The sequence below is a fragment of the Equus caballus genome, chromosome 3 (genome assembly GCF_041296265.1).
Source record: "Equus caballus isolate H_3958 breed thoroughbred chromosome 3, TB-T2T, whole genome shotgun sequence".
NCBI lineage: Eukaryota > Metazoa > Chordata > Mammalia > Perissodactyla > Equidae > Equus > Equus caballus.
In genome coordinates, this window is record NC_091686.1 from 93,812,522 (window position 1) to 93,828,567 (window position 16,046).

General features: G+C 42.8%; 1 protein-coding gene across 1 annotated transcript in view; it reads right to left on the reverse strand.

Annotated features, from left to right (window-relative positions):
• The window catches only part of KLB (klotho beta), a 32,773-nt gene that overhangs the window by 3,132 nt on the left and 13,595 nt on the right, over positions 1-16,046 (reverse strand). The window contains exons 2-4 of the mRNA XM_001495198.5: positions 10,297-10,807; positions 7,975-8,243; positions 2,851-3,994 (exon numbers count right to left, since the gene is read on the reverse strand). Coding sequence (XP_001495248.3) covers positions 2,851-3,994; positions 7,975-8,243; positions 10,297-10,807 — 1,924 coding nt within the window. The remainder of the gene's footprint in view (positions 1-2,850; positions 3,995-7,974; positions 8,244-10,296; positions 10,808-16,046) is intronic.

Below are 16,046 nucleotides of genomic sequence, written 5' to 3' on the forward strand. Positions count from 1 at the left end.
TTGATCCATAAATAATACAAGAATGCCTTGTGGAAAAAGCAGATTTAAGAATTGGAGCCATGGGGGCCAGCCCTGTGCCCGGTGGTTAAGTTGGCACGCTCCGCTTCAGCGGCCCAGGGTTCTCCGGTTCGAATCCTGGGCGCGGACATGGCACCACTCATCAAGCCATGCTGAGATAGTGTCCCACATGCCACAACTAGAAGGACCCGCAACTAAAAAATACACAACTATGTACGGGGGGCTTTGGGAGAAAAAGGAAAAAAATTTTTTTAAGAATCTTAAAAAAAAAAAAGAATTGGAGCCATGAAAGTAAAAGGACTTAACTATCACTTTTGTTCACAGGGTCACAAGCAGAAAGATCTTGCCTGTTTAGCAGGATTCCAAACCTCAAATGTACCCTTGTTGCTGCCCGAAAACCGCACTTGGTTTCCCCTAGTCACTCACTCTCACTCTCCCACTCAACTGTTTTACACCGTCTCTCTGTCTTCAAACTTACAGCACCCCCTCTGTCCTCCTTGCTTTGGAGTGATGACCTTCCTTGCTTCTTCAGTGAAAAACTGAAGCACTCAGGGGAGAACTTCTTCAGTCTCCCACAATCACATCTATGCATCTACTGGCATCTGCACTATATTCTGCCTTCTCCCCTGTTACTATAGATGACTCCACTTAATTCTCTCTTGCCCACTCAAGGACTTTGCTCCAGGTGTTCTCCCCTCTCTTTTCTCATGTATTAGTTTTCCCTCATTATTGGGTCATTTCCATATAAACGTGTAACTTCTGGTATCTTAATAAGCAAAAACTACCACCTCCCTTGATTGCACATCCTCTTCCATTTATCTTGCACAGCTCTGGCTCCTGTTCAGTCTTTTTTACTGGTTTCTCCTCTCTCTGACCTCCGAATGTTGAAGTGTCTCAGGGCTCAGCTGTCTTCTCTATGCTTGCTCCCTTAGGGATCTCCTCCAGCCTTATTAAATACCACCCATTTGCTCTTGACTCCCAAATTTGTATCTCAGCCCCAGACCTCTCTGAATCTGAGACTCATATCTGTCAGCCTACTTGACATCTCTAATCGGATGTCTAATAGACATCGCAAACTTAACCTGTGCAACGCCAAGCCACTCGTCTCCAAACACTGTTCCTACCAGTCTCCCTCAACCTGGTAAATGGCCACGCGTCCTTTTAGTTTCTCAAGCCAAAACCTTGGGATCATTTTTTCACTGTTCTCTCACACCCCACATCCAATCCTGTTGACTTTACCTTCAAGATACATCCAGAATCTAGCCACTTCTCACCATCTCCACTCTCAATAACCTGATCCAATCCACCATTATCTCTTACCTAGACTAGTGCAACACTCTTTCTGTTCTTCTCCTTTACACTGTATTCATGAAAGAACAGCCAGAGCGGTTATTTTACAGTCTAAGTTAGATTATGTCAACTTTCTGTTTAAAACCTTCCAGAACCTTCCTATCTCAGAGTAAGAGCCAACGTTCTTATAATGGCCTACTGAGCCCTACCTCTTCCCTTACCTCCTGACCTCATCTTCCATTACTGTCTCCCTTGCTCTTTCTTCTCTAACTACTCTGACCTCCTTCCTGAACCACAAACAGACCAGGCATGCTCCCACATTAGGGTTTTTGCATCTGCTATTCTCTCATCTGAAACACTCTTTTCAGATAACTCCACAGGTTTACTGCCTCACTTCTCCAGATTTTTGAAGACTTCCCTAACCACTCTATCTAGAATTGTAACCACTCTCCTATCCCCCACCCTGGGCGCCCTCTTCTCTGCTGTTTTTTCTCCATTGACTTTTTCATCTCTGACATGCTATATCTTACTTATCTATTTGTTTGTTGACTCTTATCCCACAAAAATCCAGGCTCTACAAGGACAGTAATCTTTATTTCATTCAGTGGTGATACGGTGCCCAGAGTAGTTTTTGCCCATTTTAGGTGCTCAATAAATATCTGTCAAATGAATAAATTTCTGGGAACTTTTTGCTGCTTCAACAAATCGATCATGAACATTTAAAAATAAGATTTAAAAAAAATGATAACAGGGGCCTGCCCGGTGGTGTAGTGGTTAAGTTCACGTGCTGCTTCTCTGGCCTGGGGTCTGCAGGTTCAGATTCGGGCATGGACCTATGCACTGCTCATCGAGCCATGCTGTGGCAGGTGTCCCACATATACAGTAGAGGGAGATGGGCACAGATGTTAGCTCAAGGCCAGTCTTCCTCCGCAAAAAGAGGAAGATTGGCGGCGGATGTTAGCTCAGGGCTAATCTTCCTCAAAAACAAACAAAGAAAATGATCATAGCCAATGCTGGGAAGAGTATGAGAGATAAGTACTCTCAAACACTGCTGTTTATAACATTTGACCCAATAATTCCATATTGGGCAATCCATCCTAAAGAGACAATCAGAAATGAAGACAAAGATTTATGTACAAAGATACCTATTTTTTTAGTAGTTAAAAAACCAACCTAAATATCAAACATTAGATGAATGGTTAAGTACATGGAGGTAAGTCCATATGATGAGATATTAAGCAACCATTAAAATAATGTTAACAAGGAACTTTTAATGATGGAACACGTGATAGTGAGAAAAAAGTTGGATACAAACTATTATAGCACGAGCTCAATTGTATTAAAAATATCTAGCAAGCACAAGTCTAGGTGCTTGTTTTGGAAAGTGAGATTTCAGGTTTTTTTAAAAAATACTTTTCTATACTTGCCAAATTTTCCATAATGAGCTGTCTGTCACTAATGAGCCTACTCCCCTCCTTCTTTTGTTCGTATTAGTTGGGAATGTCATACTTCACTGTATCTGAAGTGGTCCCCGAACCTCACCTTTTAAAGCCTCCTGAACGTATTTCTCTAGGTAGTATTTTCGGAGTTCATCATTTTCCAGAGACTGGTCATCGATGCCATTGGCCGTGATGTAAATATCCACGTCTCCATAGTTCCTCTGGATCCACCTCAGCACCTTCCGCTCTCCCCAGGGCATCACGGCCAGGCGGCTGGGGGAGCTCAGGCAGGTGATGTCCTGCAGAAACTGGACGTCCCTGTCAGCGTCGTAGTTGCTGCCGTTCTGGCGCGCGTGCATCACGAACCTGGTGGTGAAGTGGTTCAGGGCGTAGAAGTCGGCAGCGCCCTTGACCAGCCTCCTCTCCTCCTCGGTGAACTGAGGCAGCGTGGACCGCGAGAGCCCTTGCCTGTTCTTGAAGGCGATGTACTCCTTCATGGCCGGCGGGTAGTCCCCGGTCTTGAAGAGGGGGTCTGCGAACCAGGCGATTTCGAACTGGAGGAAGCGCTCGGCCGCCTCCCAGTGCGAGTCCGCGTAGGGGTTGGCGGGTTCCGCCCAGTCCGAGTGCAGAGACAGCGACACGGCCCCGCGCTGCGCAGGCCGGTACCGAGCGTCGTAGAGGTGCCAGGCCCGCGCGTGGGCCATCAGCAGGTTGTGGGCTGCCCTGTAGGTGTCGTTACTAGTGCGGCCGTAGATGTCACTCAGCCGATTGGGCTCGTTGATGGTGATCCAGAGCTTCACCAGGTCCCCCAGCTCCTGGAAGCACAACCCGGCGTAGTCCAGGAAGGCCTGGGCCGTGGAAGGGTTCAGCCATCCGCCGCTGTGCAGCAGAGGCGTGGGGAGGCCTAGGTGGGCATGGGTCGGATAGTACAACGTGACCATTGGGGCGATGTTGAGCTTCAGTCCCTCACTGACCACACACCTGTAGTACCTCAGAGCTTGTCGGTTCACCGAGGACAGGTTGCCAGTGGGAAGGATTGAGGGCCAGTCGAGAGCAAACCTATAGTGAGTGACTTTCATTCTTGCCAACATCTCAAGTTGTCTTTTGATGCTGACAAAATCTGTGCATTGCGCTGGCCGCGTTTTCAGCCTCACTCCTTCCACTCGGTGCAACAGTCTGTTGCCGGTCACATTCCACACGTACAGGTGAGGATCGCTGAACTGGGGCGAGGAAGCCACCGACTCGGGCTGTGAAAAACAAGCGCGTTCAGGTAAAGCACACCCCGCAGACAGGCTCTTAGCATACATGGCCCGAGAGGAAGAAGGGCACCGTCTTGTTTTGCCTTTCACTGACAATAGAGGAAATAAATGATGCATATGTCCTTCATAACGACATGTGTGTTCCTGCTGTTCTCCTGGTGATGTAAACGAACAGGGCTGATGGATTATCCTCCCTTCCAGCCCTTGAAATTTCCCAGGGAGACCAGAAAACATAGGGAAGGAACCACACCCAGGGCTTGGCTTGGAAAACAAGCTGTTTTTCAGAAAATGCTGAGAAGCCGTTTTGCAGTTTGTCCTAAAACCCACGTTATACAGTAGGGTCTCATGAGATTCTCTTCAAATGCATGAAGAAATTGGCTTGGTACCCTCAATTAAAAGGAATCTCTAAAGATGGACCTTTCTGCCATAAATTGGAGGCAAAGTTAAAATTCCAGTTGTAGGGGCCAGCCTGGTGGCAGTGGTTAAGTTTGTGTGCTCTGCCTCAGAGGCCCAGGCTTCCCAGGCCTGGATCCCAGGCTTGGACCTAGCACTGCTCATCAAGCCATGCTGTGGCAGTGTCCCACATATAAAATAGAGGGAGATTGGCACAGATGTTAGCTCAGGACCAATCTTCCTCATACACACACACACAAAATCCAGTTGTAGAGAATTTCACCGAGGCCAGCACTCGGGGTTGGAGGAGGCTGGTTGACTCCAGCCACAGTTCCTAAAGAAGCCAGTGGGATGCGATAGGGAAAGACTCCTTGCATCTGCCGAGTGCAATTCTCTAGCATCTCCTATTTGAAAAGTCCAACTGATATCACATGTGCATCCTTGTGTTCTTCCCCACCCATGTGCCTGTGAGAATATATCATTTATTCATCCAACAAGAGAATACCGAACACCATCTTTATGCTGGACACTTGGATTAGGAGTGGAAAGGACAGTAAAATACTCCCCAGAAACTCCCAAGTTGACTCTCGGATTTCATGGTGTCTCATTGCCTGCGCTTCCACCAAGAAGACAGCCTTGGTCTCCTGTTCTAGTTCTGTCCCTTTGAAACTCAGGCTTGGCAACTCTGTATGGTGACAGAGCAATCTCACCCCCTTCACAGGTGTGCTGTGAGGTGTTAAGGACTCTGGGCAAGTGCTCTCTCAACTCAAAAGCACTCTACAAACATAAGGTAGTTATGACTTGGGTTTAATTCCCCCTAGTTGCAATAATTGCCTGCTTGAGTCTAAGTTAAAACAGAAATGGCTTAAGAAAAACATTTCCAAATTCAAGATTAACAAGAGAAAGTAAAAGTTCTGTCCTTGTTTTAAAGTACTTTTTCTTTTTGTGACTGAATTTAAATGCACCTGGAAGAAAATGATAATTAACCTTTGGTAAATATTTTCCCTCTAATTGTTTTCTCATGTGTCATCTTTCATAGTCTAATTACAAAACCACATCACTGCCCACTTGCCATCTGCCAACCAGTTATCTAGAACATTAAACTGAAAGAACATTGATCATGTGAGCATGAAGTTAAATCTGTATATAATTATTTGAGTAAAATCCTTCTAGCCCGGATGGTCAGTTTCAGTGTTTTGAAACCTCAGAGCATCATGGTTTTGAAAGCAAGTTTACACAGGGCAATCTTGCCGTAAAGTAAGGCAGGATCAAATGAAAAATCTCTCTTCCTTTTAAAAACCTCCGAAAGCATTAATCTTAGCAAGTGGGTGTGATTAATCCGCTAAGAGATCTAGTTAAAGATAATGTGCCCTGGTCTCAACCCTAGCTCCCAGAGCTTGGGTGTAAAATTCTATTCCCCACTGAAAGGATCCTGGGCTCCTTGGAGAAATGGCTTTTTCCAGGTCTGGCGCAGGAATAGCATGAGGTGAGCTGGTACATCTTGCACCAGAAAAATAAGAGAGTGCTTAAAAACTGAAAGGGAAATGTCAAAAGGACACAAGAGCATCTTGAGGGAGTCCCACTGGCCACATTGGAGATAATTTGAGCACCAAACATCTAATGAAACAATGACAACAATGATTTATAACATATTGAATTTAAAAGAACCCACCTAATAAACATAGAAGGAATAACCTAGTTAGAAATTCACCATTTTGCAATCTACAAAGTAATAATTAATTCAGGCAAGGCTCATGAATCAATGTTAAGGCCATTGGATGAAATGTTGTTGGGGAACAGGATATTTATACAGTCTCAAAGTATCACCATCAGATTACTTCTTAATTACAAATGGAAAAGGTACCTTTCAATTAAGAGATCTGGCAAATGCCACCTTAACCAAGACATCTGGTGGCTACTACTTCAACCAACGTTTTCAGTAATGAAACAAACTGACATCATGTGCCTCCTGATGTGATGTGTTGGGAAAGATACAACATCATCTGTGTAGTATTATTTCCAGAAATGGTTAACTGAATCTAATAAAGAAAAAATTAGGGGCTGGCCAGTGGCATAGTGGTTAAGTTCGCATGCTCTGCTTCGGCAGCCTGGCGTTCGCAGGTGCAGATCCTTGGGGCAGACTTACACACTGCTCATCAAGCCATGCTGTGGTGGTGTCCCACATACAAAATAGAGGAAGATTGGCAACAGATGTTAGCTCAGGGTGAATCTTCCTCAGCAAAAAAAGTAAAAGTGTTGACTTTATTCATTCACTATGTATTGAGCATCTGCCGTATGCCTGGCACTGCTCCAGTAAGGCATACAGCAGACAGCAGCACCTCATACATCTCCATGTGTGGAGAGAGCTTGCATTCTAGTAGGGGAAGACAGGTGATAAATAAGAAAAGTGCGTAAAGTGGTTGCCAGGGGATGGGAGGTGGGAGAAATGGGGAGATCCCTGTCAAAGGGTACAAACCTCAGTTATAAGATTAACAAGTTCTGGGGACCTAATGTACATCATGGTGAGTATAGCTAATAATACCATATTATATACTTCAAATTTGCTAAGACAGTTGGTCTTAAACCTTCTCACTACAAAAAAGAAATGGGAATTATGTGACGATATGGAGTTGGTAGCTGATGCTGTGGTGATAATCATTTTTCAATATATAAACCTATCAAATCAACACATTGTATACCTTAATCTTGCATTATGTTGTACGGCAATTATAGCTCTATAAATATAAGCTGGAGAGAAAAAGGAAAAATGTGAAAAGTGCACAATATGTTAGATACTGATGAGTGCTGTATGGGAAAATGAAGCAGGAAGGGGAATGAGAGGCGATAGCGATGGGTAGTTGAGAGAGGAGGGACGGCTTATTGAGACGGTGACATTTGAGTGAATATCTGAAGGTGAGGAATGAGACATGTGGGAAGGCCCCACTGGGATATAGAGACCTCATAAGGCAAATTACCCAAATCTGTCAAATAAGAGGAATCACTTAAATAAAGGGCCACTGATAATTTGCTTTTGGCAAAACAAAAACCTAAAAAAAATTTTTTCCTATAATTTTGTTTGTTTTTTTTGTTTTTGAGGAAGCCTGGCCCTGAGCTAACATCCATGCCCATCTTCCTCTACTTTATATGTGGGACACCTACCACAGCATGGCTTAGCCAAGCAGTGCCATGTCCGCACCCAGGATCCGAACCGGCAAACCCCGGGCCACTGAGAAGCAGAACGTGCGAACTTAGCCGCTGCGCCACTAGGCCGGCCCCTGTAATTTTAACACTACTAACAAATGCCTCTCACAAGAATGACTGTAAGTTCCCTGAGACTGTGTACTCCTTGAGGGCAGCCTCCATCTCCATCACCAAATATGAGCTCTGGCACATGAAATGCTCAGGAAGCATTAACTCTTCTCTTCCTCTTTCCCCGACTTCCCTTCCTAACCTTCAGGTGATCATGGTATTTGATATCGTCTGACAGCTATCTTTTAGCTGTCATTGGGTAAATGAACTAAAATATTGTGTACTGTTTGCCCCACTTTATAGTTAATTTGTACATAGTCACTTACCTTGAGGACAGATTCAGTGACACCCCAGGAGAAGTCGCAGGGAAACTGACCCTGCACATCTGGTGTGGACTCTTTTAAAGTAAAACCATTTTCTTGGATGATCTGTTTATAGTAACGTGCTGAAGACTTGGGTTTTCTTTCTTTTTGTTTACTCTTAAAATCCACATAAAATAATCCTCGGCGAGTGGTGTAAGCATCCTGCCACTCAAATCCATCCAGGAGAGACCAGGCAGTGTAACCAAACACTCGTATTTCGTCAAACCTTATTGCTGCTCAGAGGGAAAAAAAAAAGCAGAGATGTTTGGAAGACTAAACACTCTGGTTCATGTTTACAACTTCACTGACAACATGCCAGGGACAGCATATTGCGAAACCAACCTTTTACCTGTTTTGCAGGCCCATTATATCAAACAGAAAATTCATGTTTATGCTTCAACAGTAGCAGGGAGTTGCCTCCAGAATGATTCCCCCCACCCCCCAACAAGTGAAGGACACAGTTAAAGAATCAAATTAAAAATATTCCCGAGAGTGTGCAAATCTGTGTCAGAAGGCATGGAAATTTCCAAAACTCTTGGGGACCAATGCAGATGTCTGCTTGTGATCAAGAGTTTCTTATTTCAAGCTTGGGTTGGTTCCCATTTGTGAACAAACTATCCATTCTATGAAATTATCCTTCAGGGATTGAAAAATCAGCTTTGAGAATTAACATAAGTGAATGTAGATATAAGAGGAGAAAGAAGTAGGGTGATGGAAGAGAACAAGACCTGACTGGGCCGAGGGGCAGGCGGTGGCGGGGCTTGCTCTTGCTCTGCTATGCTCCTGGGAGGCTGCTATTGAGCAAGTTTCTTGACCTCAGTTTTCTCCTTTGTAAACAGAAAAGACTGGAAAAGATGATCTCTCAGGACCTTTCTAACTTTAAAACTGCAGTTCAGTGACTTTTAGGAATTGAGTAAAAATGAAACATGGAAATCAACAGCAGCAATAAGAGCAATGAACAACCAAATCAACCATGAACCATTTTCCTTTTCTTAAATGCTTTCATTTCTCTCATAGAAATGCCTCATTTCTGCATTTTGGAGGTTTTATCACTGACATTGTTTTCCTCAAAGGTGGAAAATCCGTGCCAAGAGATGCTTGTGAGATAAATACATTTCAACAGGCCCTGGTTCTAGTCCTTTCGGTGTAGTGTGCTGAGGAGAGGTGGAATGGTAATGTCTGGGGAATGACACCCATTCTGCCCAAGGGAATGGCATTTGGCCCAGGCCCTGTAGGCAATCTTCTGCTCTGGAGGCCCCCATGTACGTGTGCCCGAGGCTGGGCATGGCTCTTTTCCATGCTGCTCCTTCCTACAGGTTAGGGCAGCAGGGTAGCTCTCCCTGAGGGCACCCCCTGAAGACTCTCCTGCAGAACCTGAGATTTTCCTCCAGGCTTATGACTTCTAAAGAGAGCTACAGACTTTTAGAAAGATCCAGAGAGTTTCTTTATATTTGAGTGAAATGGAGCCCAATTCTTCAGGGGCCAGAACCATCGTAATTTGAGCTTGTATTCTACTCCATTATTTCAATCAGCCACCTGTAGATGTCACTACTTGAGTAATGGAAAAAGAATGAGAGGCTAAGTAGGGGTCTGAGCCATATCCAGGAACAACAGAAATTACTCAGCTTTGCCATTCATGGCTCATTCTTTGTCATCAGACTTTTTCGTCACTTAGTCATGTAATAGAGTCAATGGAGCACCGATTTCAAGAAAAGCTTTCAGCATTTCAGACTAAAGTACTATGGTTAGAAAACTTCGGACAAATCTTTTTTAGCATTATTTCCTTCTTAAAAGAATGAAACAGCATCTTGCTCCCAATTAAAGATGTATCTACAGTCTAAAATTATTTTGTTCTCAAACTTTTATTTAAAAAGACATGAGAGGGGCTGGCCCCGTGGCCGAGTGGTTAAGTTCGCGTGCTCTGCTGCAGGCGGCCCAGTGTTTCATTAGTTCGAATCCTGGGCGCGGACATGGCACTGCTCATCAGACCACGCTGAGGCAGCGTCCCACATGCCACAACTAGAAGAACCCACAACGAAGAATACACAACTATGTACCGGGGGGCTTTGGGGAGAAAAAGGAAAAAATAAAATCTTTAAAAAAAAATAAAATAAAATAAAATAAAAAAAATAAAAAGACATGAGAGTCACATTTAAAAATTCTGTCAACATTGGACGATAGGAAAGGCCAATAACAGCAATAACCATATATTCAAATGTTACTTTAAATATCCTATGAGATCAGTACTGAAAAAGTTTTAAAAAATTGAGCTAATGCGCAACCAACCTCGAAGGACCTGATTGAGGAAATTCTTCATCATGTAGATGGCTGTGGTATCTTCTGTTTTCACGTGACTATCTGTGAACCAGCCATTCTCAGCGATCAAGATTCGGGGGTTGCCATATTCCAGTTTAATCCAGTTTAGCACTTCTCTTAAATTGAGTGATACATTTTGTCCCATTTTAGCCATGGTGTTCTGGGGCTTGAAATTGTTGGGTCCAAATGAAAAGGCAAAGAAGTCAGCTGTGCCCCTCACCTCATTCTTCTCTGCTTCAGAGAAAAGGGGTAGAATAGAGAGCAGCTTCTTTTTCATCACCTCTGGATAGTCGCCGTCCCTGTGGATGGGGTCGGCAAACCACCCCAGCACAGAAACCATGGATTGTTGGCACTTGAGTATATCCATCGTGTTTTCTGATCTGTTTGGCTCAATCCAGTGGGATCCCAACGTGATCGATAACCAACCCTTCTGATGTGGGCGGAAATTTATGTTGTAGTTATGCCAAACTTTCGAATGAGCCTAAGAAGAAAATATTATTAATCTTTATTGTCCTTCCTCACAAGGATTGTCACTTGCCTGATGGAAGGTCTTTTCATGAACAAATTAATGAAACATAGGGTGATGCAGGGGAGAGCTGCCAGGGAGCCCTGATGACCTCAAAGTCTGCTTTCTGTCCACTCCCTGGGCTTCCAACCTGAAGCCTCTCCGAGGGGATTGCCAAGGGGCAGGGAGAGAGCCCTTGTCCAACCTCCATCTTACTTCTCTCCCTGGCTGCCTTCCTGGGCCTTGTTTGGGCTGGGTACAGGTGAGATAGTATGTGGATTATAGAGTTTCTTCCTCTATATAAGAAGACACAGACCAGTGATCTTTCATTGTTCTATGGAATCTCCCTTAGGTCCTAATTTAGAAGTCCGGGATAATCCAGGCTCTAAATTCTGTAAATGGATAATGATAGAGCCACCTCCTAAGCTTGTTGTGAGGACTGAGTGAATTAACATACATATAGGGCCTTAGAACAGAGCCTGGAACAGAGTAACCTCTTTATAATCCTTGGCTATTATTACTATTATGATAAAAGGGCGGCAGGCTCTGCAAAAAGCAGAAAAGCTGGAAAGAACGTGGGCTTTGGGGTCAGCACACTTGGGCTTGAAGTTCAGGTACTTACTGTGTGGCCTTAGACAAGTCACTTAACTTTTCTGAACTCCTCAGCTGCAAAAGGAAGTTAACAATATGCTTTGTAAAGTTGTTGTTAGATGTAGAGCTAATGTATATAGTAAATATGCAGCATAAAATAGAGCACCTAGGAGGGACTGCCTAAAGACGGATGTTATTATTGGTCTTCCCCGAGTTTACATTTCCAGTCGAGCTCTCATAACAGCTTCGAGGTCCTATTCTGTTTAATAGGTACTTATTGACCACTTACTCAAGCCTGGCTTGTCCTGCCCTGAGGAGGCTAAAATAAATGGCACAGGAACTTGCCCTCAGGAGCAAGCAATCTTATTGGGAAAATAAGACTAACATGTGTGAAAGAGAAACATATAAATTGGCATAAAGTAAGGCATTAAATGAAAAAAATAACTAAAGCCAGAAAGCATGGTTCAGTAAAGGGCCATGAGCTATACTAGAAGGAGGAACCAACATTAAGGACTGCAATTAAGGATTCTAGGCTAGATAAATGCCCAAGGCCACCGCTCTGTCCCCGCCAGCCACACAATCAGCCTTTGTCTGTGTTACAGCCACCTCTCTTCCCCTCAGCGCTTGACTTGCTGCCTTTTGATGTCTCTTCCCAGGTGTCCCAATTTCTCTTCTATCTGGGTATTTCTAAAACAAGTGCACAAACCTTTACTATTTTTAACTCACAAATTTTTTTTCAGTTTTGCTCCTTAGCTTTTCTTTCGCTTATTAGAGATGTTTTATATTGGGTTGGATTAATCTGAAAGTACCTTTTTGTAGGTCAAAAATAATCAAATATGAGCAACAGTTCAAACCTAACAGATTCTGTGGACACCAAAAATGTTCCAGGATGGGGAAAGGTGGGCGTTACTGTAAGAGGTGAGGATTCCAAAGCTGATGCCGCCTTGCTTTATGCAAGCATAGCTAATTTAAATCATTCCATGAAAGATTTTCTGAAGGAGTAGGTGTCTCGAGGCATTACTTCTGTCTACTTGTCTTTGCTCAATTTTCATTGGAAGATCCTGGAACCATTTATCATCCAAGTTCCCAAGGATACTTAAGAATGCTCTCCTTTGGGCATGGATGTTAGCTCAGGGCCAGTCTTCCTCAGAAAAAAAAGAGGAGGATTGGCAGCAGTTATCTCAGGGTTAATCTTCCTCACACAAAAAAAAAGAGAATGCTCTCCTCTTAGAGAAGTGTTCTGGCTGGAGCCTCCTCCTTTGCCTCCAACCTGAGGTTCTAGCTTCTTGGAAGGAATCACAGGGGAGCCTTGAACAGACTCCACCTTTTGTGGTCTCAGCCACTCTTTCTGGGCTTTTCTGGGGCTAGAATCACAGTGGAAAGTCTTGAGAACTGCTTTTTTCCCTGATGTGAGACAAAAGCCATCATGCATTACAGGAATTCAGAGGGGACATTCTTTGCTTTCTAACCGGTCACTTAATCCCTTGCCAGCCTCAGGGCTTTCATCCATTCAAGCCCCAGCGATCAGTACGCCTCTTCAGGGCTGTGGTGCACCCCTGATGTGTAAACTGTAAAGCACTGAGCACACGTAAGATTCTGAGCCATGAACCAGCTGCCTTGCAAAAATATGATGCCATCAGACACTAAAGGGAAAGTGAGATGGAATCAGTACAAATTTATTAAACCAGTTGTAATGGGAACTAACCAGTCCTAATAGAAAAAAAAGGAGGGGTGAGTATCTTTAAAATAGATGTTTTATTTCATACAATAGAACATGATTACATGAAAGATGACCTAAACTGTGATAAAAGTTTGGTTACATCAGCATTTTAATGACAAATAAGACAGCTGAGAAGACAACAGACTGTTACCTTTGCAACCATTTTCCAAGCAAATTTTCTGAGTGTATATATAGATTTACACATATATATGCGTGTGTTGTCATGCCCCAAGGTGACCTTTGGGTTCCACAGTGTCTCTTTCACCTTTGCTGCTATTTGCATAGGCTATCAAGGTATCTAGGGTTATCTTTGCTCTCAGCTGAAGACCGCCTCTCCATTCTCATGAAGAGAATGTGGGGGAGGTTCTTTGTGCAGCGCTTATGGTTATAATTTGATCCTGTTTGCCAACTAACAGGGTAAAAAGTATTGTTCCACATAGTGAGTTTGACATAAATCATCATGAAACAGGGGTATCTATGTGGTGTCCTTTGGTCTGATGCTCATTAAGGAGGTCTGTTGGCAAAACTAAAATGGGGTTGGCAGGAGAGCACAACCTGGGCCTGCAACCTTGCACAACAGTCAGTCTGCGATTTCCCAAGGTTACACTCTATCTTGTACAAGGCCAGCTACCTTTGGAATGATTGATTTAAGGGAGCTTCAACCTTTGTTCTTTAGATTCCGTAGCTTAAAGGGGAAGTCAGCAGCTTTTTCTTTTTGAGCCAGCTATCAGGGTCTGATGTCAGAGCCGGCCAGAGGCCTAATATCTCATTCTGTTCACTCCTCTAGTCTAATGGAGCAGTTTTCTTTGATGCTCCTGGAAGTCCAGACTCAGATAAATTCTGTGGATGATAGGAAACAAATAAGATATCTGGCATAACTTTAGAAACAAGATGAAGAGGGGGTTCTGGGTCAGGAAGACACGGCGGGACACTGGTGGAAGGGAGTGCTGTGGAAGGATGGGGTTACAGACAGAGGAACGAATCCTGCACATCATGTGTGTCTGCATTTAGGGAACCCCAGTCATCTGTCAAAAGATAAATTTCCAAATCTGTGCGTGATGGTAGTCACTTTTGGCTGAAATATCTTCACGTGAACTATGAACTTGTTTAATGTTAAGGCTATTTTATAAAGTGTTAAATAAAAACTGTCAAAGAAAATTTATGTTAAAACTCCATGATCATAGCAAGCTGTTTTCATATTTCTGTGTTCCCTTCCAGCTTTTCCAAATATATTTCCCAGCTAAAATCACTTTGAACTTTTTCCACGTTGTTTTTAGTCTTCATAATGATCTTAACAGTATAACAATTCACCAATGTGATGAAATATGATTTACTGTCATCTCTCTCTTTTAATAGAAATTAGCTTGTTTTTCTTTCTTCCCTCCCTCCTTCTTCCTCTCTCTGTCTTTCTTTTTTCCTGTCATAAATAATGTTGTCATAACTAATTTGGGGCATATGGCTTTTAATTTTCTTACATTATTGCCTTTTGTTAATCCCAGGAATGGGCTACCTATTTTTAAAATTGTTTTACGTATTTCCAAACTGCTTTCCACACATTTTGTCCATTGATCTGAGTGTTCTTTGACCATTACATTGAACACTTAGAAACATTGATTGCTCTATTTGGGGATGTATGACCATCAAGAATGATATAAAGATGCTACTCACCTACATGGTACTATAGGGGACAAGGCCCAGGTCTTGAAAGCAGGAGACCCGGGGTCTAGTACTGGCCATGCTATTAAGTAGATTTATGATCTTGGATAAATCGTTTCCCTCTCGGCAGCCTCAGTGCCCTCCTCCATTATACTGAGCTAAAAATAAATACTCTAGAGAATGGTTGTGAAGATGGAACCAGGTAACATATGTGAAGACATTATGGAAACTACACAAATGTAAATTTCAAATACAGATCTTCCTCAACTTCCAATGGAGTTACATCCCTATAAACCCATTATAGGCTGAAAATGTCGTAAACTGAAAATGCATTTAATACACCTGAACATCAGGTGAATTACTGAACGTCAGAGCTTAATCTAGCCTACCTTAAACGTGCTGAGAACACTTACATTAGCCTACGGCTGGGCAAAATCATCTAAAACAAGACCTATTTTATAATAAAGTGTTGAGTATCTCATGTAACTTATTGAATACTGTACTGAAAGTGAAAAACGGAATGGTTGGATGGGGACAGAATGTAAGTGAATGGGTTGTTTACCCTTGTGATCGCGTGGTGACCGGGAGCTGTGGCTCGCTGCCTCTGCCCAGCCTCATGTGAAAGTATTGCTAGCCCCAGAAAAAGATCAAAATCCAAAATTCGAAGTACCGTTCCTACTGGGATTGATTTCAGTTTGGTTCGTTTTTTTCATCTACTCAGCACTTCTTTATACTAGTGTTGTTTTCTGCTAATTACAATTGCTGCTCTTCCTGATTATTTAACATTCATTCATTCATTCATTCTGCGTTCCACAAATGTTTAGTGAGTGCTTAAGGTACGTGAACTTTACTGTTCATTGCTACAAAATTGTGTGACTATTATTTCCTTAAAATATATATTATGTGACTGTTTTTTCTTTGAATTTTTTTGGCAATCTTGAAATTCTCTTGGAAACAATATCTTACCCTTGTTATTCTTAGGAGAGAATTTAAGTATTAACAAAAATTACCACCTTTCGTTAAGAAAAATACCATCCTAGTTTTAATGGTTCAAGTTCAGATTTTCATTTTAACGAATTTTCCTCTTATTTTCTTTTCAATCATTATGTTTTCAAATTATTCTAACAAATCATTGATCATTCTCAGTTTGTATTGTTTCAGGCTTTCCCCGTAGGAATCATGTAAAAACTAAACTCTAATATATTTGTTCCTTCAAAACAAGGGACCTATTATTTTTATAGAATTCTA